At 38.1% G+C, this 25,691-nt stretch overlaps 1 protein-coding gene across 1 annotated transcript in view; it reads right to left on the bottom strand.

Moving 5' to 3' along the window:
• Positions 1-1,741: 1,741 nt before the first annotated feature.
• Positions 1,742-25,691, bottom strand: part of Mybbp1A (MYB binding protein 1a) — a 75,307-nt gene continuing 51,357 nt past the window's right edge. Inside the window, exon 14 of the mRNA XM_089086373.1 lies at positions 1,742-1,974. Coding sequence (XP_088942499.1) covers positions 1,742-1,974 — 233 coding nt within the window. The remainder of the gene's footprint in view (positions 1,975-25,691) is intronic.

Genomic DNA, 25,691 nt, shown 5'->3' with positions numbered 1-25,691 from the left:
CAGCAAGTTTAATGATCCCATATATGGCTGCATCTGGACATTATAAATATGCAGAATGTTTGACACTATATTTGAGAGAAATGGCCTGTACTCCTCAGAAAGTGATTGAAATATTTAAGGACGGTTTATTCAACGTAAAAAGGACACCTGGCTCAATGAATTGTGTCGCGCCAGACCATGCGCTTGAACCCTCACTAAATATGGAAGCAAAGCAAAAAAGTCGATTAAGAGGTATCGCTCTAAAAAAAGCAACAGTTGTCAAGTAGACACTGACGTTGCCATTTTGCTCGAGGGTATCCTCTTCCCTTCAGTCGATGGCAGGACTGGATGGGGCGACTGAGTTTGACAACAATATTTTGCAAAGCCATGACAAGACAAGTAGCCTCGTAGACAAGTCAGTTAGTATTCTTGAAGAGCATATACATCCTTTTAAATATGATGAAGTGCTGTTGGTAAAAATCCATGATCAGCAACCGACATGCTAAAAAAAATACTTCAGCATGAACCTCGAGTAGTCCCCGGCATTATTCGAAGCGCAATCCGAGGGATTCCAATTAAGAACAGGAAAGAAATCTGATCTGATCAACTTTATAGAAGGGTTGTCTTGCCTAGATTCTAAAGCCTACTCTTTGCCAGTGTATGATGTCAATTCGAGGCTATCTCTCATTCTGGACTTTATGCCGCTCTTAAGGACTATGACTCCGTCAAGGGATGAGACATTGTCTGATTTTTCAAGAAGGTTGACGTGCAAGGTTTTTAGTCAGCTCCCGGAAAATCTATGCCAACTGCATTTAGTTTCTGACCGGTATGATGGAAGTTATGGAATCAAGGACCCAACTGGCTCACCAGTATGCTTAAAAGACAGTAGTGGCTGCCATAGACGAAGGGGTGAGCAGAGTTTGAAGGTCAGTACCACATATAGTGACAGCATCAAACTCGGTGATTCCTGGCAATCAATTCTTAGAAGTTCTTCCTGCAAAGCTAACTTGGTGGCTTTTATTTATGAGTTTTGGAGCAATATTGGAAGTAAAAGTAAGAACTTTGATATTATACTTGCTGGAGGTTTCCCTGATCGTCGACATGTTGGGATATTGCCTAGAAAAGGATCCTTGGAACCTTTGCCTCCTCTTAGTCTTGAGCTTGCAAGCACACATGAAGAAGCAGACATGCATGTAGCAGTCCATGTTGCTTCCAGCTTTAGGAATGGAAGTTCTTCTGTCATTGTTCGGGCCAATGACACAGATATTCTGGTGATACTTTTGCAACACTCCTCTACGCTGTTAGCTACGAAAGAGAACAAAAAGAAGGAGCTATTCCTCCAATTCCCTGACAGAGTTTTCCCTGTGCAAGAGCTAGCTATTTCTCTTCCACGGGACTTTATTGACAGCATTGGACTTCTACACTGCCTTAGTGGCACTGACACGACGAGCTTTGCATATTCTGTGGGGAAGAAGACATTTGTGAAAGCAGCTTTGAAATTTGATCTTGTTAGTGACATGGCGAAACTGACGAGAAAAGTCAAGATTGACCTCGTCAACATATCAAATTATATTGAGGAAGTGACGGAGGTGGCAAGAAAAGTAACAATCACAGCCTGTGGAAAGAATCCTACTGACTTTAACTCCTTGAATGACTTGCGAGTGCACTTATTCCATAGGAAAAAATCATTAAAAAATCTTCCGCCCACTGAAAACAGCTTTAAATATCACATCCTTAGAGTTGTATATCAGTGGGGAATCGTTTAACAGGCTATGGAGTCTGAACCAATAGTTTTAGACCCCCTAAATTTCGGATGGGTATACAGTGACGCTTTCGGGGTTATTCCTCTGACAAATTCATTGTCGCAGTGGCCGATTTCTATAAACCGTATTGCAGTTCCTTGCAAGTGTAGAAATATGTGTATTGGAAAGTGCTCCTGTGCTGGAATCCGCAAGTGCGACTTGCTTTGTGCTTGTGCTGGGTCATGCGATCTTTCTGAAAGTGACGACGAGTTTGACTAAATAATAACTTAAAAAACATTGCTAAACATATTTAAATTATGTATATTCGACCAATCGTATGTTAATAAAATTGTAAAAAGCAAAAGCTTGTAAAAGCAGTTTGAAGCATATTGAAGCTGTTGTGCTTGAAGCAGGATTTTTTTTTTTTTTTTTTTTTTTTTTTTACTGATGTGGTAAATTAACGATCGCCTAATGTTTTGGCTAGGTATAAAAAAGACAACTACAATATTCTAGTAGAAAGCTGGACTTAGTCTGAGTGAAATAGAAAAATCAACGAACTTAGTTGCAAAAAACCACCAAGCGCACCTTTGGCGCTTATATTCCCGAGATATTCGTAATCAGCATGGTCGATTTAGTCTAAAACCTCTCTCAAATCACTTGTCCCCCTCAGATTGCTATTTTGTCAGATTTTCAACTTTGGCTCCCCGACTATAAAATGAAATTATTAACTGCAAGTTTTCAAAGCTAATCTTGCTTTTTTAGCAGCTAGTCTTAAAGGCCTTTTTGTAACGGGTTCAATACTATTGTCAGTTGGTTTAATAAAATATTTTGTTAGATCATTTTTAATTAAAATTGAGCATAAAGAATTCAGTGTTTTAAACTTCGTATTTTAATGTAAGTTTGTTTTTATATATATTTTTTCTTTAATGTTGTGCTGAAGACGGCCCTTGGACATAGGGCCGAAATATATACCGATTTAAATTGCACTGTCTTGGAAAAAATTTCCCTATTGTTTTTAAGTTGTGTCTGTTTGGTGAAGTATTTTCCACGGGGGTATTTTCCGTGGAGGGGGGAGAAATATTTTCTGGAGGGGGTATTTTTTAGGGTGGTAAGTGCTGGGAGGAGGGGGGGGTGGTAAACCCCTAGAACAGGGTGAACCAAGTTTAAGCAAGCAAGGTAAATGTAGAGTTAGATTAAAAGCAAAACTTGAAAATTATTTGAATTTATTTCTACCCATGTTTGGCTCAATGGAGCTCTTTACTTTTCTTTGAAAAATTTGTTTTGTGGAAAAAGTCTTTAAAATTAATTTGTGTTCGTTCTTTATTGACCTTAAATAAAAAAAAATTTCCACAAAATAATCTTTCAAAGGAAGGCCTCTCAATTACTTGGACTATCTGTCTTGGCTTTTCTTTGTCTACAATTACCCAGCGTCTTGATGCAACCTATGCAACCTATTGCAAAATACTTGATAACTTCAATTCAAAATCAAAAAACTAGAAATGAACTCCGTTAAACTAAAAATGAGCGAAATAGAATCAAATGATCTGCCAAGCATAAAACTACTACCAATATTCTTCATTAAATAAATGAAACCCAAAACGAACAGAAATTACAATAAATAACCGAGTCAGAGTCAAAATGAGCAGAAATTAACTTGAATAGGGCTCAAAACCCAGGGACGTCATTTGATGTGAGACATAAGTGGCAGCTTCCTCTCCAGGACCAAAGACCTCCCTAGACCTCATTCTGCCCCTCCCCCCAGCTGAAATCTAGATTCTGCAAAAAATCTTGTCAAAACTAAGATAAGCCTGCATAATTCAAGTATCCTGAGAAACAGGTCAGTTTTTTTTTAATGTCTTTGCCTTTATGGTAATATATGGGTAATTTTTCACTTTTCATTGTCATTTTCACTTAATTTTGGAAAATTCGCTCCAATTCCACCCCTCAAAGGATTTTGACGAAATTACACCACTGTCAAAACCCCTTATGCATTCCAAAGGCCAGAACATAATTTGCACTTTACTGAAAAAAATTGCAAGTGAATGTGTATTGTCAGTTTAATATACATTTGCTGATATTTATTCCTATTTATTTATTTATTTATAGATATTTATAAAAATATCTTCAATCTCTAATCTTATGATCATAGAATCTTTAGTTCTGTCGATTTTACCCAAACAAACAGACATATAACCCTTTAACATCTGAATTGAAAGGAAAAGTTTTCAAGGCAAGTAAATTGAAAGAATTTTGTTATTATCAAGATCAGTGGTTCTCAACCTTATTTAGACACTGTACCCCTTTTTACCCACAAAACGTTTTACGCGCCCCTTTTCACTTACCGGAACTAAGTGAACTGGAGGTAAAATATAACTGAAATTGTCTGACCTAGAGGTAAACATTGTTTTATTTTTGATTGACCAGTCTCGTACCCCATAAAATACTTTGGCGTAATCCAAAAGGTACGGCTACCCCATTTTGGGAACAAATGATTAGGATTTAAGATGATTTAGAAGATACATGAATTCCTGTAAAATACTTTCAGAAAGGGAAACTTCTGCTATATTTTTTTTCTTTAACAAAAGAATTGTTTATAGTAAAGAACCATAAGGCTCCAATGTTTTATTATTTATCAAATTGAAAAAATTATTTTTGAGCTGAAAGTAAGAAGTGTAGTCAATCCTTAATATGAGCATAAATTATTCCATATATGAGGGGGTTGCTCCCATCCTCAATAACTTGCTCTTTGCGCTAAAGTTGTTTAGTGCTTATGAAAAAGCTTATCCTTCTAATTAAACGGCCCTTGCGTTTCAAGAGTCATTCTTACAAAAATTGGGACAAAATTAAAAACCGTCAAGCCCTAGTGTAAAGAGCTTCGTATCAAGACGGGGGGAAACCCAGGGGTAAATCCCCAGCATTATATTGGGGGGGGGCAGTCAACGGGAATCGGATATATAATAATTTTCTTCTCCACATTACTGGGAGAGGGGGAACTGCCTTCACCTGGCCCCATCAAACGAAGCCCCTGGAAAACCCCCTCTATATAAAACTAATCTATGTTCGTATTGAGTTATAACGTCGCTCCTTGCTTCCAGTTGAAAAAAATATTTTTAAATTTTATTTATGATCGTTTTTCAAATAATGATGGTAAATGTGGCTCTCCCTGCATGATCAAATTATCTCCTCTTACAGTAAAATCAACCGTCGAAGGTTCCTTCCCTCAGAAAATACCCCCCCTCCCGCAGCTCATTGGTCTACAAACACTTTCGACTTATAAAAAAAAGTACTTAAACTCTCAATTTACGATCTACTGGGCACGATCTGAAGCTTTTGTGGCAATGAGGCATAAGTGTTTATTAGGAAGGTATAGTCTTGTCTTACGAGAACTAAACTTGGATAAGGTCTGGGTTTAATGTTAATCTTTACTTTAATAGCAACAGCGTACACCAGAAGTACTCTCAGAAATTATAAGGGAGTACATATAAATTTGGTAGTTTTGTTTATTTTTTCGTTTCTGTTGCACCCCCCCCCCCAAAAAAAAAAAAATATTCTCTGTCATTTTCACTTAATTTGGATAACTTGGCTCCAGCTTTACTACCACCACCACCCCCCTCCCGGGATTTTGAAGAAATTACGGCACTTTCTAAACCCCTATGCATTCCAAAGGCCAGAACATACTTTGCACTTTACTGAAAATTAAATTTTAAAAAAACAAGTTTTTTTTTAACTGAAAGGAAGGAGCGACATTAAAACTTAAAACGAACAGAAATTATTCCGTATATGAAAGGGGCCGTGCCCTCCTCAACGCCTCGCTTTTTACGCTAAAGTTTGTTATTGTTTAAAAAAATAGAGTTGTGAGAAACTCAAACTTTAGCGTAAAGAGCGAGGCGTTGAGGAGGGCACGGCCCCTTTCATATACGGAATAATTTCTGTTCGTTTTAAGTTTTAACATCGTTCCTTACTTTCAGTTAAAAAAACTTGTTTTTTTTTATTTAATTTTTGAACGTTTTTGAAGTAATGTAGGTTTTGATTTTGGCTCACCGTACATGATTAATAAAAAAAAAATTTGTATATAAATTTTACTTTTTTTTTATTAAATGGCTTTTTTAAAACTTGCGTAATTTTATTTACGAACGTTTTGATCTGTAATAAATATATGTAACTTACGAATTAATTTACGTACCGACCTTCTATATTCATTGATTTTTAATACGTATAATATGGGGTTCGCCCCCACTCAATACCTTGCTCTTTAAGCTAAAGTTCAAATTTTGTTCCAGTTCTTTAAAAATGACTCCTTAATCTCAAAGGCCGTTAATTAGAATAAATAGCTCTTATGAAAGTACTAAAATTCTTTGCCTTGAAGAGCCCAAATATATACGTAATATTTTCTGTCCGTTTTAAGTATTGATGGTGCTCCTTACTTTCAGTTGAAAAACTAGTTTTTTTTTAATTTAATTTCTGATCTTTTTCTTTAATAATGCTTGGAAAGGCGGCGCCCCCTTCATAGCAATGTCACTTCCCCAATGAAAACTTCCTTCATGGAAAGATCCTCCCATATATCCCCCGACCCCCCCCCCCTCCTACCAGAAAAAGTCTCCCCTGAAAACGTCTGTATACTTCCCTATAACAAATACTATATGTCAACATTTGGTAAATTTCATAACTTTCAGCCCTCTCCCCGGGGACTCTGGGGGATTAAGTCATCCTAAAAGACATAGTTATCATATTTTCGATCATGCTGAACAAAATGGCCATCTCAAAATTTTGATCAGGTGACTTTGGGAAAAAAATGAGCGTGGGAGGGGGCCTAGTTGTCCTCCATTTTTTTTGGTCACTTAAGAGGTTACTAGAACTTTTAATTTTCGTTCCAATGAGCCCTCCCACGATATTCTAGGACCAATGGGTCGATACTATCACCCCTAGGAAAAAAAATAAAATAAAAATAAACACGCATCCGTGATCTTTCTTCTGGCAAAAAATTCAAAATTCCAAATTTTTGTAGATGGGTGCTTGAAACCTCTACAGTAGCTTTTCTGATACGCTGAAAATGATGGTTTGATTTTCATTAAGCATCTATAGCTTTTAGGGGGTCTTTCTCCCCTTTTTCAACAATCAGCCAAATTTTCTCAAGCATTTAACTTTTAATGGGTAAAACTAAACTTGATAAAATTTATATATTTGAAATCGAAATTAAAAAATGATTCTTTTAATGTATCTAATGGTATCAAAATTCCAATTTTTAGAGTTCTAGTTACCATTGAGCCTGCTCGCTCTTTACTTACAGTTCGTTACCACGAACTGTTTGATACATTTTTTGGGTTTTTCAACTATGCTGAACAGAACGGCTATCTCAAAATTTTGATCAGACGAAATTGGAAAAAAGGGGCGTGGGAGGGGACCAAGTTGCCCTCCAGCATTTTTGGTCACTGAAAAGGGCACTACTACTTTTAATATCCGTTCGAATGAGCTCTCTCTTGATGTTCTAGGGCCAAAAGGTCGGTACGATTACCCCTGAAAAAAAAAATAAACACGCCTCCGTGATCTTTCTTCTGGCAAAAAATACAAAGTTGCAGATTTTTGCAGATATGAGCTTGAAACATATGTAATAGGGCTTTCTGATACGCTGAATCTGACGGTGTGATTTGCATCAAAATTCTTTCACTTGTAAGGGATGTTTCCCCCCTCTTTCAAAAATCAGTTAAATTTTCTCTGGCTCGTAGCCTTGTATGAGTAATACTAAACTTAATAAAATTTATACATTCAGAATTAGTATTAGGAGTCAATTCTTTTGATACATTTATTAACATCAAAACTCCGTTTTTAATAGTTTCGATTACTATTGAGCCGTATCACTAGTTTTTTTTATTGTTTTTTTTTATTACGCATATGTTATTACGTATATAAGGAGGTTCTCTTAGTCAATACCACGCTCCTTACACTAAAGTTACAATTTTGTTTAAATCACAAACCCCTGAATCACAAAGGCTGTTCAATTAGAATAGATAGCTCTTTTGAAAGCACTAAAAAAAACTGTAGCGTAAAGAGCTAGGTATTGACTTGGGGGCGACCCCACTCATATACTTAATAATTTCTCTTGGTTTTAAGTTCTTATGTTGCTCCTTACTTTCAGTTGAAAAAACTTGTTTTTTTTAATTTAATTTCTGATCGTTTTTAAATAATTCTGGAAATACGGCACGCCCTTCACAGCCATGTCCCTTCCCCCCAGGCCACCTCTTCCCCGGAACGATTTTCCCGAGTAGCCAACTCCTCCAGCCCCCCTCCCCCACCAGAAAAAAATCCTTCATGAAAATGTCTGTATACTTCATAATAACCAATACAATATGTAAACAATGGGCATAGTTCATAAATTGCAGCTCTTCCCTTGGGAAAAGTGGGGAATTAAGTCATCTTAAAAGGCATATTTATTAGATGTTCGACTATGTTGAACAAAATGCCTATCTCAGAATTTTAATTGGGTGACTTCGGGAAAAAATGAGCGTGGGAGGGGGCCAAGTTGCCCTCCAATTTTTTTGGTCACTTCAAAAGGGCACTAAAACTTTTAATTTCCGTTCAAATGAGCCCACTTACGATATTCTAGGACTACTGGATCGATACGATCACCCCTGGGGAAATTAAAAAAAAAATAAATAAAAATAAAATAAATAAACACGCATCCGTGATCTTTCTTCTGACAAAAAATACAAAATTCCACATTTTTGCAGATAAGAGCTTGAAAATTCTACAGTAGAGTTCTCTGATACGCTGAATCTGATGGTGTGATTTTCAATACTTTTAAGGGGTTCTATTATTTTTAAGGGATGTTTCCCCCTTTTTTCGAAAATAAGTCAAATTTTCTCAGGCTCATAACTTTTAATGGGTAAGACTAAACTTGATGAAACTTATATATTTTAAATCAGCATAAAAATTTGATTTATTTGAAATATTTATTGGCATCAAAATTCTGTTTTTTGGAGTTTTGGTTACTATTGAGCCAGGTCGCTCCTTACTTACAGTTTGTTACCACGAACTGTTAGAAAGAAAATACAAGTGAATGTGAATTGTCAGTTTAATATACATATTCTGATAGCTATTCCTGAAAATCTTAATAGTATTTGGTCTACAGTCTCTGATCTCACCCGAGATGTTCCCACAAATGAAGCGTAGAGAAATATACAGGTGTCTGTGGAGAAGGCAGGCGGGTAGTCAGCGAAAATGAAATTAGTGTTTCCAGCTCTTTTACCGTTGATTATATTGAGCTTAAAGCCAAGAACATCCTTTAGGCTATCATTGAGAATAATCTTGTCATTGGCAATGGTTGAACTAATACTAATTTTGGCCTCCTCCATCGAATAGATGATATGAACAGCCCCCTTTTTACGAGTGAGAATTCTTTCATTGATGGTTCGACATAAAACAGTCATCAACTTAATCTATATGTAAGATAATTCAACGTATTGGTAGCTTCTCTCACTGATTTTTTGACATTTCTCCTGATCCCCTGATGATGGTCACCCATCATAGGGTCTAATTTTTATATCATATTTACGATCCTTTCTCAGAATGTCATAGGTATTTTTGAGAATACAGTCGACAAGGGCCACTTCATACTTTCCGTCGAATTTGATGGTGGGGGAGAGTTTCGTCCAAAAATCACTTGTTTTATTCAGATCATTGTAGAGAGGATCAGAAACATTGGACATGAAAGTCACATAGAAATCATTGGGCATTGTTAATATATTCAGCACTGACCCAAGAATCAAAATCTGAGTTGTATCCTAGCCAGCGAACAAGCAACTGTTTCTTACCATGGCGTGTACGACTCTTTAATATCTTTTCAATTTGATAAATTTCACTAGTATTTCTAACTTTTTGCAGTTCATATTCATAAAAACCGCCGAGAATCTCATCATCTTTGGTGTCTCGCAGTCGATAAGTTTTGGGTATGGTGTCTATGATTTTGGACACTTTAAAAAGTTAAGTGCTACATAAATAATTAACCTTTTCAAAAATATTGTTGTTTCTATTAATTCGAACAGTATCACCAACATTGAATTTCTTCTTCTTTTTCTCTTTTTCACCCTTGGAGTATTGCTTTAGAAAAGCATCAAATGTATTTTCATTGTAATGAACATTCGTTGGTGTAGAGTTGGACAGAGATCGATGGGGTCGTTGATTATAAATCAGCATGATTTTATCAAAATTGTGCATAACAGCATGTTTATTTTCCAGTTTACAACATCCTGAAATTATTTGGTGGCTCGCTCTTATTAAACGTTCGGCCTCTTTAGCTTTTATCGAGCTTTGACTAGGAAAGTTTACTGCATTTTATTTTATTAGAACCCTTTGCAACCGTGGATTAGAAAATTCACTGCCACGATCAAATTGCATTTTTCTATATGAATCCTGTTCAAGAATACTTTCAATGGCCCGAGCAACTTCAACACCTCTCTTTGATCGCAGTGGAATGGCATAGGCGTAGCGACTAAAGACACTGATTGCCACTCGAATATATTTGTAGGGCGCATTGTGACGCTGTTGACGTGCGTCTAAAGTTAAAAGATCCGTTTGCATTATATGCCGAGGGGAAAAGGCTTTAGTTTGTCGATATTGTTTACTGTGAAGCCTGTGATTCCGATGCAGTGTGTAACTCGGCTCATTTTCTATATACTCTTTTGTATTTTTCAATGTGGTGGTGCCGGAGACAGCTTTGGAAAGTGTTTGGGGTGAACTTAAACTTTCCGCTTCGCCAATATTTTCATAGACACCTTTCAGAACTTCATCCATTTTGAACGTAAAGATGTAGTGTAATGTCCACTCCCCTTTTGCACACTGGTGGGTGAATCAATTTGTCTTCGCTTTTGACTAGCAGCCACAGGTGTTGTAAAATCATTGCTGCTTCTGATAGTATCTTCAAATATTGATTCTTCTTCTTTTTTAAATGGTGTTGTTGGAGGACTATATTCTCTTAGTTTCTTTAGAATTTGCTTATTGCCAATAAGACTTTTGGGAAAGTTTGATACACAGAGAAAGGTGTATAGATTATCGTCAAAGGATAAGAGTCCTTTACGATTCGTCACCATATCATAAATTAAATCAACTAGATTATAACTTTTTCCCTGAATTATAATTCGTTTCCCTGGGCTATCGACTTGAACCCAATCGCCAGTTTCCAACATGAGCTAAGATAATACTCTTTTACTCTGTTCTCGATAGGAGAGTGGCAATAGGTTTCCAATTTTCAATACAATCGAATTCAATTCTTTCTCCTTTCGTGCTGCTGCAGACTCTTGAGATGTTTCCTGTTTAGGGGGATCAGTGACGACGGGGGCAGGTCTCTCACGATATGGCTTAGGTTTGTCCACACGTCGCAATGCATCTTGAAGTAAAAGCAGTTTTTTGTCGTCGGCAATATTCTCATCGTTAATGAATTTGCTAAGATTGTCTTCAAAATGTTCGATGGGCGAGAGGACAAGTTCAAATGGTGTCAATTTATAGGGTTTTGCCATTCTCTCACTAGAGAAAACTGTTTACAAGTCCTGCAATTATCGGCAGTAAAAGTGTGAAAAAGCTACCGCCCGCCTGAAGGAGCGGTTTTCTTTTAAACTTTTTTCCCTTGTTTTTACAAGCCAAGGCGCGTACAGTGGAACGATGTTGTTTTGTCTGTTGTCTAACACCTTCTGGCAGTTGAACATTGCCCTCAGTTAAATTTAAACAAAGTTCAGATATTAGATTAATGAAATCGTTGTCAACCCCATGTTTGAGTAAAGCCTTCCTAAGCAGTGGTTTTAAAGTGCTTAAAACGGAAAACAGAGGCCGCGGTTCGTGTAGTTTCTTCAGTGTCATAATGGCGACTAATAGCCTTTTCTACTGTTCACCGGAAGATATACTGTAATTTCATTGTTGAAAATGTCGGTGACTACACGTAGATCCTCGGGTGTGGTCTGATTAAGATCCAGCAAATTGTAACCTTTGGGCTTGCTTGTCGCGTTAGTGTACGCTGACAACTTAAATTTTGGGGCGCGGGGTTATATCTGCTTATTGAGTTTTCTGAGCGAGCTAGAATCACGAACGACTCGATAGATAATATAGACGGTGCAATTCAAAGCAAGGGTTCGCATACATTTGCTCTGATGAAACAGATTGTGTAGAACTAGGGTAACGGAAATGTGTTCATGATGGGAGTGAACGGTGAACAATTGTAGCATTTCCTGTCAGAACTGTTCAACGGATTCAGCCAAATCGTCGATAATCAGCCACGAGTTCGGTTCAATACTATTGAAAACATCAAGTCCCCGTATGAATTGTAGTGTTATGGTTGTGGCAATAGATTTTATTTGATCATAGGACTCCTGCCAAATACTATAGCAATAGTAGATTTTTTTCGGCTTTTCAAAAAACATTTTATCACAATTTTGAATTATTCTAGTTAAAAGTGTTGTTTTTACCGACATTGAGGGACCACACAGAAACGATCTGAAGGGTGTTTTAAATTGATAAATGCTGTTGACAACAGTCGGACTGCAACTAACTGTAAATCGTATGTGCTCAATGAATAAGTAGTAATAATTTTCCCCATGGATCTATCTATTCAAGAACAAAAAAACAATATTTCATGGCAGTAATTATTTCGGCACTGCATGAAAAAACATTTTTGGAGTCAATATGAACTGCATAACGATAAAAATAATAACACTTGTTCAACATGACAAAGTTTCATGGTGGTCAACATGACAACTCTATTTGTCCAACATGAACACAGGGCAATGATAACACTTTATAAATAAACACTATTTGTCTTTAAAAACACTTTTATGTACAATAAAAAAAAACACTTTTTGTCCATCATCGTCATCACTTTTCTGTACAACACTTTTTGTCAACTTAAACACTTTTCTATACCTGACACTTTTTGTACAACATAAAATACACACACGGGAACATGAACTAGCACAGTTGAACATTATGAATTTAAAGTTGGGATCCCCCCCCCCCCCCGGGGGCCACGGGGCCGAAGGCCGGCCGGCCGCGGGCGGGACCCCCCCCCCCTGGACGTCCGCGTGAAGGGACCCCCCCGGGAGCCGCGGGGGTGAAAAAACAGTACAATAGTTGTCGTCACTGCTATGGGTTAGTTGAGGTTGAGTTAGTGGTGATGGTTAGTGCTTGGGCTAGATGAGGTTGAGTTAAGGTGGTTAGATTGTCAGGTTAGTTAAGGTAGTGAGATTTGGAGCATTTAATTTATGAGAGGTTGAGTGGTGGTGGTTAGTGGTTAGTCAGATTAGGTTAATTTACCTAGACCAAGTTGATTGCGATAGTCAATGCATTCAACTCGATTTGAAATACGGTAGTGGCCGTGGGGTAGGACACTCACACCATTATCGAGCACATAGACCTTGTCGGATATACATGACATTGCATTCTTTTCCACTGTCACAGTATAATTTCTATACTGTAGAGAGCGAATTGCAAGCACTTGTGCTCTCGGCACTAGGCTAGTTTCTACACAGTCTCTGTACACGCTCATGTTGAAATTGCTCTTTACAAAATGTGTAGGCACCCCTTTACACGCCTTCTTTTCTTCCCCACTATGAGTTTCAACGCAATAGACTTTGGGGCCTGGGAACACCCCCCTGGATATCAAATCACTCCCCGTCTCTGATTTTAATTTTAATAGTTGGTTGGGGGCTTGAGGTTTCACCAACTCGGGGTAGAGCGATGGATTCCAGTTGGTGAAATCCATCCGCGAGCTGATGTGCACCCCCTTTTCTAAATCACCCAATAAATCTTCAGTCCCATTTACCTTTAACAGCAGAGAATCTGTGTCACCATAGTAAATTTGAACATCCCCCTCCCGTGGCCATTGCACCTTACACACATTGTAAAAGAACGAAAAACTGAGCTTTTTCGAAATTACAAGTACTGAACTTCCGCCTCATATATTCTTGTTCAGTACCAAATTTCGCTTTAGCCTATGTGTAGAAGAACCATGCCAGTCTCTATGTTCGTGAACGATGTCAAATTGGGGTCGGCAATAATTCGTGCACACTCTAGAGGGTCAGTCACGACGTCGCAGCGAGATCTATTACGAACGCTTTCACACATTTTGCCAAACGCTGAATTTAGAATGAGCTTATACATTTCCTTTTCCACCTTTGAATTTTCCCTAGAGCATTTATCGACAAAGGTGTCGATAAACGTTTTCAAAGAGGGTCGCTGATTGAACTGCAGGACCCGATGTATTTTAGTGATCTTGAAACCGATGCTCACCATCCATTGCAAAAGCACATGGTGAACAACCATATTCTCCTTAGGGTCCAAATCAGCAATCAGTTTCTGTTTAGAGGGAGTCCAGTGCATCCCCATATCCTCAACCAATGAACGATTGTAGGGGCTCAGAGAGTCCCAGCTCACGGGCCGATTGATACATAGAAAGACAAAATCTTTGACTGAGTCGTGAAGCGCCAGCGGAATGTGACCATCAACTTCAAAGAACCATCCTTGTGGCCCATTGTCCTCGACGGTGGTAATGTCGGGGAACTCACAAGGAATCTCAAGCCATTGATAGTTCCCACACGGCAAAGAGTAGTGGGACATTGCCAAGGGGTAAAACGATTTCATGTCCAAGAACACTGCATTTGACTTTTCACCGGTGCTTTGTCCGCTCGGATCGGTTGATAAGACGCGGTCCCCATGAAAAACATACCCTCCCCGCATTGAACGCTCTACAAAAAGGTGCTGATCTATGTCGGTGATTAGGCCTATTTCCTCCCTGCTAATTTTTAAAATTAAATCCATCACTAAATGGGCTGTAGAAAAATAATAACCTATATCTAACCCGAACTCTGAATAGATCTGGTCTGTGTTCTTATAGATTATATCCAACAGAGTTAGAACGTCACTGGCCAAGTACAGTCTACAATAATCCCACCCATTTTTACAATCCCCCTTGGACCACACCTTCTTGGCAAACTCACACTCCTCGGCTGTGCATTCACTGGTGGTCAGTGACTTGTAAAAAGCTTCAATTGTAGGTAGTTTCTCCTCACTTAAGCGTGCGCCAGAACAGTAATAATCGTATGCATATATACCTTTGCAGGTCAACAGGTCATACATTTCACTGTCTGGAAAGTGCTGTTTAAGCAAGGGAAAGCTATCAAATTTGTCGCTTTTTTGCACTTGAATCAATTGACTCAATGCCTTGGGGAAAAAACTAAAAGAATCTAAAAACCTAATTTTATTCCAGCACATATGCCCATTATCCACTGCCTGCCATTTCAGTTCGAGAAGCAATAACTTCTCAGCTGATTTGGGAATTATCTTGTAGGTAAATGAACTATTTACCCATGGACAATCTACTCCCCTCCCTCCCTATGCATACGTGCCAGTGCCGGTAAAATAAATTTTAAGTCATAATTGGAATTATGAATAAAAACAGGGATAAAAAACTGCTGGCTAACATTTAAATTACACGATTGATGCGCAACTCCTCTAAAATTCCTAGCCCCCGAGGCTATTTCCTGCCGCCACTGGTCATGATCTCTGACTTTCCCCCTCCCCCCGCGTTTACCGGTAGTCCCCTTATCCACCACTGCAAACACCCCCTTACAAAACCAACAAAATTTTTTATTTTTAATCGCGAGACGATACACTGCAGACATCACCATTTGATAATGCGTATTTATAAAACGAGAAATAGCACCATTAGCCGTGCCAATCAGTTTAGTCACTGCCTTGTCCATGCACTCCTGCTCATCCAATGTTTCAACTATTTCTAACAACCGCATGGTGTTAGAACTGTCTCTTTGCGCGTGGGCGTAGGACACTGCAATAGCCTGATGTTCTTTGACGCGGTTTGAAAATTGTGGGTAATTCACCTTCACCAGCTTAGCTTCACAGTACAAAGATATTTTGCTGCTCTGGAGGAGGGTATTTTGAAAATTTTCGAAGCATAGAATGGCCCTATCCCCTGAAACCGTTTCCACTGTCTGGTAGCCGTGGCGGCTACCATGCCTCATGTCATCTTGTAACTGTAGTTCAGTCCAAAATCTAGATAGGCCTGTTGGACAGTAGAAACGGGTCCCCTTATTCTTACCCTCCCCCAGAACTCTACTAATGTCAGTGACAGGGTTAAAATGACCGATTGTGTTCGGTTGACTAGGTGGCGTGTAAAGCAACCAAACCCAGTGTTTAACCAAATCAACTGAGGGGCCCCGTACGGGGAAGACCACCCCCTTCTTTTTAGAGCGAACCCCATCTTCAAATTTTGTCTCATACTGAACCAGAGTAACGCCGATATTTAAGTGGGCATTAGCCCTTTCAAAAATATCAAGGGATTGAAGCCTCACTGGGTATTTCCCCTCTAAGCAAGAAAAATCTACAATTGGAAATCGGACCCTTCCTTCCCATGTACAGTCCAATGATCTAAAATCTTCTTACTAATGTCCCGAGCTCGAGGCTCGAATGCTCAGATCAGGAAAGCATATCGGAAACACTTTTGACCTGTTTCAAAACAAATCCGCTGGACACCACGACAACCCTCTAGATCTGGATTATATTTTAAAACTACGCCCTTATCCCTATGTCCCCCTCTTAAAATAAAATCTTTCTTAAATTTACATATATTTACACTTAAATTTTCAACAAAAAGAACTAGAGAGCCACTACTGTTTTCATTAAAGTTCTCGAGATGCGTTATAATTTGATCGACCCAATCCAAGAAAACCCCCTCAAAATTTTCTAAATTTGGATAAACCAAACGTATCTCGGAATGTATAAAATGATAATACACCTCACTTTTCCCCTCATTCAAATAAAAAACCTTTAAAACAATTGAGACCTTAATTGAATCCCTACCTCCCCACACCTGAATCTGGTTCTCCTGAAGTGTACGAATTTTTTCTACATAGACATGTACTATTTCTATAGGATCATAAACAAATTTTCCCCCCATAAGTGTTTTAAAAGGGTCCCCAAACAGTGCAGTGAAAACAACTATATTATTTAAAATTCTGTTGGTCAGCTGAAAGTCTGGGAGAGTTGTACTCCCCTCCCCCTCTTGTATATTACCCCCTCACCCAAGTTGTTCAACAATAACTGGCGAATGCTCCACTTCAATTGTTCGAAGTGGAGTCGTGAGGGTATCCGAGGTTTGTGGGTTACCTTTTAATTCCCGGGTAAAATCATATAAAATTTTCAATGTGTTTTGGCTCAAGTATACCAGCTCAACTGCGCTATAATCAACATTTAAAAATTCAGCAAAACAGTCGTCAATATTATCTTGAATTTGATGTAACTCATCCCATAGTAAATTGTTGGGGGACTTCATGTGTGCATCCTCTTCTGCTCCAACTGACGGGTTGGGGGGAGATGACGAGTTTGGACCCAGGACAATATGTAAATGAAAAAATAGCTTATTTTCAAAGTTTTCAAATCATCCCCTACTGCTTTTAAAATGTGGATTATTGCATAATAACATTTGGTTAATTCATCTGAAGATAATCTAAGATATGACATAGAAGGCAACAATTTGTTCGTTTATTTTCAAAGTGTTCAAATTTTTTTTTTTCGACGCTCCCCCCCCCCCCAGCGCCCCCCCCCCTAACCTTGCCCCACACCGCTTCCCGGACCATCCGTTGTTCTTTTTTGATCCACAGCGCAATCCTGTGGCGCTTTTCGGGCCCCCGCATTACGTCCTGTGCTACGTTTTGGGGCCATGCTGCATCCCTGTGGCACTTCTCGTGCCCGTGGCGCCTCCCCCCGGCACTGCCAGCAACTTGCCCCCACAGCATCTCCCGGACTACTTGGTACCGTCCGGGCTACGTGGCCCCAAGCTATTTATCAAAGTCTCCAAAAAAACCGGCTTGTCATATAGTATAAGTCGTTTCGCCAACTTCCCATACAGATTGCCTATTACTCCCAATGAGCCTAGATTATTTTTAATTTCGTGTATGTTATATTTACAAGCACGTTCTCTGGGACACAGTACAATTAAATTCGAAAACCGTTAATTCTTATTCAACAATGTTTCCACATCACTAAATATTGGCAAGGCTTTGTAAGATTGAAAGTTATTTTAAAATATCCTTGCGAAAATTACGGGGTTCATATGTGACAAATAGATAAATTTGAATAATCTCACTCAGTTCCTTCTCTTGAAACTTTGTGGTAATCAATTGTGACAAATAGGGGATTTTGAGTTTCAAATGGTGAGCATTAATTGAAACTACCCATGAAAAATATTCGCAGATGTGATAACGGCGAAGAAATAGCAACAGAGAAAATAGCAAAGATTAGAAAAAATAGCACTTTGAGTTTCAAAGGCAGTGATTATTAATAGAAATTACATAAAAATATTCGCTTATGAGATATCGAAGCGATAGCAAAGATTAGAAAAGAGTGGTTTCTATGCAAAAAATTACATTTAGATATCTCCGAGGGAGGGGGGGGGAGCAGAGAAAAGAGTGGTTTCATTGCAAAAAATTACATTTAGATATCTCAGAGGGAGATAAATTTAAAACATTGGTTGAGGGTGAGGGGTTAATATCTCACAGAGATAAGTTTATATTGGGATTGAAAAAGAAAAAACATTGGAAGAAATAGAAAGGTAGGAAAAAATACTCACATTTGCATATCCCGGCTGTACTTGGGCACCAGATGCCCCGGGTAGTGCAAGTTGGAGGGCAACCTCACACTCTTGTGTAATTATGGCAACACTATCAGTGGCTTGCATAGATGTGGTGGCGGTGGCGATGTCACTGGCTTGTACAGATGACCCAGCGGGGTTCACCATCCTGTGAGCAGTCGCCCATTCTATTTTTTGTTTTTGAACAGACTGTATTGCTGTCTGCATGGAGGACACAGGGGGCTGGTAAAGCGTGGCTCTGGATGGTTCAGCTCTTACGGATTGTATAGATGACGTGGTGGCTTGATGTAGTGCGCCCCTGGTTAACCCAGCATACCTTATGACGGAAGGCAGTGATACTCCTACAGGAGTCACTTCATTTAGCCTAGCCCTCTTGCTTGGTGGGTGGCATTCTTCATAATTGGCCTTAAAAAGAAGAGAAAAAATTAGTTTCAAAATAATATTCCCCTTTTTATAGAAAGAAAATTAGTATCATCATCCATATAATTTTTTCTATACATGTATTTATCACTAAGAAGCCCCCCCCCCCGAAACCCAAAAGCACAGCAATAGGTAAAATTTGCAAGAAATGCCCCTATTTTTACCATGCTGAGAAATTTTTTTTAATGTTTCCCGTCTATAGGTCTTTAAAATAGAAAAAAGATTGTTAGCATAGCAGCTTATAGGCCTAAATTACAATCTTGGATGTAAATGTACACATAATAAAGCTAATTTTTTTTCTTAGAAACCCTGGGTTCTCTTACAGCCCAAACACGAATAAACAGTTTTGTTTTTCATTTTAAAATGATGGTCCCCACCCCCTTTCACCAATGTCCTAAATATATTGTTAGATCTTAATTTGAAAATAACGAGATTTCATCGGTTCTCCAACAAGAGATTGTATATGCCTGCGCTTAATAAATTGTAATTGTCTGCATGAAACCGCTTTAATTTGACAGGAGAAAAATACCCCATTTTGATCTGAGAATCCTTTTACAGGAAGTGCTTTAAAAGGGGTGACAGCTAATTTTAGCCACGCACTGGAGTCTTGTGTCAAAACAGAACGGCATTTTCACTAAAAATTGACAGAAGTCAGCGGTCACTTTAGCTGAAAATATCGATAAAAAGAGTATTATTTCTATTGCAAGAATTAAAGTCGTACGGAGTGGGGGTTTTATTTGTTAAACCAGCCCATATTTTAGAGTAGACAAACGACTATACATATAGCAGAGGGGCGTTGGTAAGAGTGTGGGAGGCGGGGGGGGATTTAGCTAGAAATATAGAGGGAAGGAATGTATCAAAATGGTATTTCTTTTTGCGAGAATTTGGGGTTGTAAGACCATGGGGGGGAGGGGGATATTGTTAGACCCTAATTCGAAAATAACTTGTTTCTCTACTTCCACACAGGTTGTGTAGGTCTTAGCTTAATTATTGCATCATTGTGTTTTAATTTGACGGAAGAATAGTTCTATTGACCGCGTTTGTAAGCCGGAAAGGGTGATAGCTAATTATATGCCTCACATTGGAGTCATGTGTCAAATCAGAGCGAGCTAATAACAACATAGCTATGTATGTCTAATAGAAAATTTTACAATTGAGAAAATTCAAACTTTAACGAAATGATATTTATTTCTTTTTGCTTGATTTTGGGATTTTAAAACATTGGTGGGGGGGGGGTTAGGTTTCGAGGGTAAAAGAATATATTTTATGTATTCCATTGATTATAATGATGTTTGTATGGTTTGGGGGGGGGATTTGGGGTAAAGGAATATATTTTATGTTTTCCATTGATTATAATGATGTTTGTATGGTTTGGGGGGGGGGGGATTTGGGGTAAAGGAATATATTTACTTTTTAGCTGAATATACTGGAGGATGTCCAAGGAAAATTCGTTTGAAAATAAAAAATGTACTTACATTGCAAATTGAAGTTGACATGGCTTCTAATTCATCAATAATTTCTTGTGTTCTATCCATTGTGTCACAATACTTTCTGATAATTGAATCACATTGCATGTCCGTTATATACGAAATCTCAAGGGCGAATTGTTATGTAACGGGGAAAACCATATGTAAGCAAGCCTCTGATTGGCTGAGAAGGAGGATGTATCCGACTCGCTGATTGGCTGAGAAGGAAACACGTGATTTAACTGTTTCTGGGAAACTCTTAACATTTGGCTCGAGAGCAACAACAACAAATACTATTTCTGGACACCATGACATTCGCCTCGAGCATGTACATGACCAAAACAACAACAAATACTATTTCTGGACACCATGACATTCGCTGAGAGCGTGCACTTACAACAACAACAACAAATAAATCGACCTTGACATTCGCTGAGAGCGTGCACTTACAACAACAACAACATCGACCTTGGAAAAAGAGGTCATTGACCCCATTACGTAATCTTTCTCCCTAGGGAGGCTATGCCCTTATTTGGAGTCCCGTCAGTATTCTATGCCCATATAAGGAGTCCCGTTTGTACCTTCTGACCCCTCTCTACTTACAGTCTCTGATCTCATGATCTACGAATTTTTACTTCTGTCGATTTTTACCTAAACAAACAAACATGGCTACAACCCTTGGAGCAAAGTGGAATGGTATCCAAAACTTTTGCTTTAACATCTGAATTGAAAGGAAAACTTTTTAACGCAAGCAAATTGAAAGATTTTGCCGTTAACTAAATGTTTATGGTGATTTAGAAGATAGGTAAAGAAACCCTCTCCTTGCCCCCTTAAACAAATTCCCCAGGAAAATCCCCTTTATATAAGAATAATTTATGTTCGTTTTGAGTTATAACGTCGCTCCTTGCTTTCATTTGAAAAAATTCTTTTTTAAATTTAATTTCTGACCTTTTTCATATAATGCCGATAAATATGGCTCTTCCTCCTTGATAAAATTTTCTCCTCTTGCAGTAAAATCAACCGTAGAAAACACCTCCTCAGAAAACACCCCCCCCCTGCTCATTGATCAATCAAAACTTTCGGCTTATAAAGAAAGTACTTGAAGTCTCAATTTCTGAACTAATGGGCACCCTCTGAAGCTTTTGCAACCATGAGGTGAAAGTGTGAAAGAGGAAAGGACAGCCCTTTCTATACGGAATAAATTCTGCTCATTTTGGGGTTTAGTGTTACTCTTTACTTTCATAGCAACAGCGTACACCAAAAATATTCCCAGAAATAATAAGGGAATAGATATCAATTTGATATTTTTATTTTTTTGTTTCTGTTGTACTTCCCCCCCCCCCCAAAAAAAAAAAATTATCCTGGTTACAGCTCTGAAGATTATACTTCAACCTTCATCCTTCTCTTGTCTCTCCCTTAGAACTAATTCTGTATTTATCTGATGGCTCAATGAGACCTAGGATTTGTCGGCATTAAATTGCACCTTTTGGGGTAGTTCCCTCCCTCCCAAACTACAAAACAATCAGACCATTGTGGAAGGTGAAGTGCCTTTTTAAGTTTTGTAATTTGTCCATTTCTTACAGATAGTATATATTATTGGGAAACGCAGACCCAAGGTCTGGGGACGGGGCGTAGAGGAGGAGGGAGCTTTCTGGGGGAATATTTAGTGGGTGGAAAATTTTCTTAAATAATTTTTCTTCAGTGAAAATGTATTTTCTCAGGATATTTTCCTAAGAAAATAATGAATGAAAAGTGAATTCGAGTGAAAAGTAACGAAGTTTTTCGGTACTTGTGTAAAATCTGGGTACACACGAAAGAAAGACCGCATCGAAATCTCAAAGCCACTATTGAAAAACAGGTTTGTGAGGTGTTGCTCACTCCGTGGCAAAGGTTTAAACTTTAGTTTTTAAGGGCTTAGGGAACTAAATCACAGTTTTTTGGACTTTGGTAGCCAGGTTAGGCTAGATTAGGTTACGTATTTAATATAGATAGATAAATATATAGATAGATCGTGTATTTCAAAAGCCCAAAAGACATATACATAGAAAAATTTATGAAAAATAAAGAAAATCACAACAGACAAATTACGAAACACACATTAACATGACACATAGCGAAAAATACCTTGTGGTAATTTATCGAGAAAATAAGTTTAATTCCATATAATTAAAAATAATTAATTGTAAAAACATTTCCTTCCTTCTAATCCCTTCTCAATGTAAGCACCAATATGAAATATTGCAGTTGGATTACTACTTTGTAAAATTTTAGGAAGCAGCAAAACAATCCCATGTAAGTAAATTTCCCTTAAATCAGAGAGCACCGGGCACTTTCGGAGAAAATGGCCCAAATCTTCGTTCTCATCCTTACAAAGAGGACAAACATACCGACCATCAGGATGTACTATCCCCCTGTCGAACACCATTTGCCTGCTCTGGATTGGAAGGTAATTCACCCTTAGCTGAATCCATTGACATAAGATCATAGCCGGTAAATTAAATTTAAAATAAATTTCCTCTCCAAATCTAGGTTTAACCTGATTATAATGATTCAATGAAGCAGAATTTAAAATCAGCCCTTGCCAATACTGAATTTCTTGACCCTCTAAGATAAATCGTACCTGGCTTACTAAATGTGTTGGTAGATCACGGGAACCAAGACCGTCATTCCATAAGTAAGGCATTCCCACTCTTTCTAGTAATGAGCTAATTTGGGATAGCCACGACGTTTTCGAACCATAACTCAACATCTGATAATAAGCATTTCTTACTAGTCTATCTTCATTACACCTAATGAGCTTCAACCAAAATCTAAGCATCACAATAGACCTACGAAGTTTTAACGAAAACAGGTCCATATCACCTTTCAGAATCTGTGAATGAGTAGTTTAAAAAAAAGCATATACTATGCTTTACACCCCCCCCCACCCCGAATGTGTAAAAATATAGCCCATTTTTTTTTCTAAAATATTAAATTTTCGTCCCAATTTTTTTTATTTCATTAAAATTAACGACACTCCAATTCTCGCGTGTGTACCTAGATTCTTAACAAGCACCGTTGTTTCTTATGAAAAAAAAAGCACGAAATTGACAGCTGACAGTTAAAATTCGGGATTTGCAGGTTGCACAAAATATCTTCAAAGTTTTACAATAACAAATCCTATCTGTAAGCAGTGGAGAAGTTATAAACTTAAAAAGGCCCTTAAACTTCTACAATAGAATCCTGTGAGTATTATGCAGTAAAGGAGGGAGGGGATATCTCAAATGGTGTATTTTAATGCCAAAACATCATAGTTCTAATTGAACCATCAGATAAATACAGAATTAGTTCTAAGTAAGAGACAAGGGGATTGCGGAAGTAAAAAACGATGTATAATCACCAGGGCCATAACCAGAAGTTTTATTTTGGGGATGATATGTTTTGTTTGAGGAGGGGACTAAAGAAACTTTAAAAAATGTATCTGGATTGCTTTTTGGTCTGCTTTCTGGGAATATTTCTGGTCTATGCTGTTATCATGAAATTAGAGTATCATTAAATCCCAAAATGAACTAGATCTATTACATATGGAAGGGGGACTGCCCTTCGTCATCTGCAACTCCACCTTGTGATCACTGATACTCTGGAGGATGCTGATTAGATCAGCAATTGAGAGCTCTAGTCCAGGGGCGGATCGATAGCAAAGTCTTGGTGGGTGGGGTGGGGCAGTGTGACAAAAGCGCCAATGAGCAAAATCTTGGGAGGGGGGGCAATGTGACAAAGGGGCCAATAATTGACCAAATATACAAGTTTATTCTAAAGGAAGAGTGAAAAAACAGGGAAAGAGGACGCCAGAAAATCGTGGGAGGGGGGTGGTTGACTTCAACGAAAATTTTACACGGGGGGAAGTTTGCCTGAATTCATAAGCAAAATTTATTCATTAACCTCATGAGAAGTAATCCATGAAGAACTATCATCAGTAATAATTCTCTGCTGTAAAATTTTCCACACAAGAAACTTCCTGTTGGAGGGGAAGGACATTTGAAAAATTTTCAACATAGAGGTGATTTTCGGTATGAAATAAAAAAACGATCATAAATAAGGTTAAAAACAAGTATTTTTTCGAGTTAGACTATGTTCAGAAGAATTTTTCATCCAGAATAGTGAACAAATTTTTTTTTTTTTGGGGGGGGGGATGGGTATTGGCAGTGAGCATTAACTTGTACGAGGAAAAATTCATGGGGGTACTATATTGCGCGTGGGAACTTTCCTTGGGGGAGTTTTCCTTGGGGAAATTGTCATAAATGGGGAGGTGTGTCCCGTTATTATTCGAAAAACGATCAGAAAATAAATTTTAAGAAAAACTATTTATCAACTGAAAGTGAAGGAGCAACACTAAAACTTAAAAAAACAGAAATTAATATATTTGTGCGGTGCCTCCTCCTCAATACCCTGCTCTTTACGCTAAAGTTAAACTTTTTTCCAAAGTCTTAAAAAGGGCCTCCTGGATCAAATTTCCCAGTTAATAGTGCATGACTTGTGAAAGTTTGCTAAGCATTCCTGATTTTCAGGACAAGTTTATTCAAATTTCTAATTAAGAACTACTTTTCAATCAACCCTCTAGATTAATAAAAATACCGTTTGCAAGAATTCTTATTGAAACAACCTGTTTTGGTATTTTATTGGAACAACACAAACAGTGGAAAATATCCCCCACCCAAATTTTCATAAATTAGTGCTACCGGTCACTGATTTTCACTGCGAAGGACACATTAAAACCTGTATATGGGATAATCTGCAGCACCTGCAAACATTTATCTAGACCTGTGAACGTTTGACACATCCAAAATTAGACTTCAAAATACCATTTAAAAATAAGAGATTCGTGTCTTATATGCCATCTTCTATTCAAAGTACAAACTCCAAAACTCGTAATTAGCAGTCCCATATATACGATGGATATGTCTTTGTATCCTTGCCAAAAGCCAAAACAAGAGACATTCAAGATTTGTGACAGAAACCAGTTTTTGACGTAGTGCCTAAACGTGCCGGATTTCCATAGAGTCGTTTTCGGTTTAGAACTGGCATGTCATTACCTTCGTATTAGTTTAAGAAACAAAACAAGTCTTGTGACGTCAGCTCTGAAACATGCCCCTTTTTGACAAGAATTCATTTTTGTTTTGAAGCGGCCAGGCTGCATCAAACCTGTTTCAAACATGACACAAAGCGGCTGATCCTGTTTTCGACCGACCCTGAAATGTGCTCTTTGAAGTTATGGCACTCATCAACAATCACCCCTAGATACTTTGTCCAAACTTCCCGAGGCAGAATATTTTCACTAAACTGTATTTTATCAATCCAATTGTAGTAATTGGTACTTCTCCCGTACATTACAAAATGGGATTTGGCATTGTTTAGCAGAAGTTTGTTGACCCTCATCTATTTTTCAATGTTTAACATGCCAGT

The sequence above is a fragment of the Artemia sp. Qi Xiang Cuo genome, chromosome 3 (assembly GCF_049724085.1).
Source record: "Artemia sp. Qi Xiang Cuo chromosome 3, ASM4972408v1, whole genome shotgun sequence".
NCBI classification, from domain to species: domain Eukaryota; kingdom Metazoa; phylum Arthropoda; class Branchiopoda; order Anostraca; family Artemiidae; genus Artemia; species Artemia sp. Qi Xiang Cuo.
The sequence above is the reverse complement of the archived record's forward strand: the minus strand, read 5'-3'. Positions and strand labels throughout refer to the sequence as shown.